The sequence below is a fragment of the Silurus meridionalis genome, chromosome 5, assembly GCF_014805685.1.
Source record: "Silurus meridionalis isolate SWU-2019-XX chromosome 5, ASM1480568v1, whole genome shotgun sequence".
Classification (NCBI taxonomy): Eukaryota; Metazoa; Chordata; class Actinopteri; order Siluriformes; family Siluridae; genus Silurus; species Silurus meridionalis.
In genome coordinates, this window is record NC_060888.1 from 642,555 (window position 1) to 644,391 (window position 1,837).

Below are 1,837 nucleotides of genomic sequence, written 5' to 3' on the forward strand. Positions count from 1 at the left end.
CCCGTCCAACATGGCGCCGGAAATGACGTTTCTCTTCTATTCAAACGATGCGTACATTTTTTGATATTTCTGACTGATGATCTGATAAGTTTATGAATGATTTCTAATATATTTAATAATATGATCAAACTCGCTTGTTCGCTGTACCTCCTGCACTTTCGCATCGCTCTCTGGTTGCTGGGAAACGACATGAGCGACGGGTAAACGGACCAATCGGCTGCTGGTAAGTAAAAAAAGAACCAATCAGAGAACAGAGGGCGGGACGCTTTTAGCCAATTCTTGCACTAAAGGCACAGTTCGGCGGAAAATCAGCGCAGTTCAGACCGGAAGCGGAAACGTTTGGGTTTTAAACAAAATCATTTTAGCGCAAAAATTGATTTCGGTTTCAGCAGCGCAGAATGAAGAATATCGACCAGTTTACTGTTTCATTATATTACAGTTTGTTGTTGTTTAATGTCGGAGTTTCAGCGAATTTCTCTGAGGAGCTTCGTGACACAAAAGGACTGTTATTAGAGCTGTTAAACCAGCTGTTTAATCAGAGTTCTTACACTGAAGCAGATTATTTACAGGCCTGGATCAATTTAAAAGTACGTGCTACACAAAAACACGCATATTTACATCAACTTAATATCGACAGAAATCTAGCGCTTTGGGAACCGATTCTGCTCGGTGAGTCGACTCATTGATTTGCTTGAGAACCGACTCCTGTAATGAGGGGTTTCCCTCTGTTATTATTTTGTAGATTTTAGCGAATTTTATTTTCATTCTTTATGTTGAAAAGTGTAGTTATTATTAATACTATTAATATAATAAATAATTCAGCATTTACACTGACATACAGCAGTCTGTTTGATATGTGTGTAAAACACAGTGGAAGGTTAACTGAAAGGTAAAATGAGGTTTGATGAAATAATTCCATTTTAACAACAATTTCATGTCAAAATTTTGCAGACTGTTTACAAAAACGAGAAGTGCATTGAGAGTTGAAAGAGTCGATGCTTGATCTGACTCGTTTGAAAGAGTCGGCTCTTCTAAGATCCATATAATGCTATATAAAGGTGCAGAACTTATTTGAGTTAAATTTAATAAGTGCAGATGAAATTCTTTAATTTGAGTGAATTTTAACTGCATTTACTTTATAAAATGTTTTATACATGATAAAGTGATGAACAACAACAGCAGCAATAATAATAATTACAGCAGTTATTGTTGTTGTTGATGATAATCTGTGTTGTTTGATGGATGTTTGTCTGTATATCAGTCCTCGGTGAAGAGGCAGATCTTCCTGAAGTCCCACTCAGAGGAGGTGAAGCACACGGCCGTGTACGGAGTGAATCAGTTCTCCATCCTCCACGCAACAGTTTAAAGGTGACGTGTAGAAATGACTTGGTTTTATTCAGTGTTTTTTGTTGTAAGAGAGACATTTTAATGTGTTTCATTCTAATCATCAGTCACTTTTAATAACATTTTATTTATTTTTTCTCCCCAGATCTTTATCTCCAGGCTCATCCTGACCAAGTGTCCACGTACCGAGTTTCCCAACACGATCACATCAAAGCATCGGATTATCCCCGCAAGTTTGACTGGAGAGAACATGGAGCTGTTGGTCCTGTCCACAATCAGAAATCGGTGTGGTTGTGGTTGTGTGTGTGTGTGTGTGTGTGTGTGTGTGTGTGTGTGTGTGTGTGTGTTGGTATACAGGGTGAATGATGTTGTGTGATGACTCTGTGTGTGTGTGTGTGTGTGTGTGTGTGTGTGTGTGTGTGTGTGTGTGTGTGTGTGTGTGTGTTGGTATACAGGGTGAATGATGTTGTGATGACTGTGTGTGTGTGCGTGT

General features: G+C 38.8%; 1 protein-coding gene across 1 annotated transcript in view; it reads left to right on the forward strand.

Moving 5' to 3' along the window:
• The first annotated feature begins 294 nt into the window (after positions 1–294).
• ctso (cathepsin O) overlaps positions 295–1,837 on the forward strand; it is a 7,609-nt gene continuing 6,066 nt past the window's right edge. The window contains exons 1-4 of the mRNA XM_046849722.1: positions 295–587; positions 1,262–1,360; positions 1,417–1,432; positions 1,490–1,629. Of these exons, the coding sequence (XP_046705678.1) occupies positions 399–587; positions 1,262–1,360; positions 1,417–1,432; positions 1,490–1,629 (444 nt within the window). The 5' untranslated portion in view covers positions 295–398. The remainder of the gene's footprint in view (positions 588–1,261; positions 1,361–1,416; positions 1,433–1,489; positions 1,630–1,837) is intronic.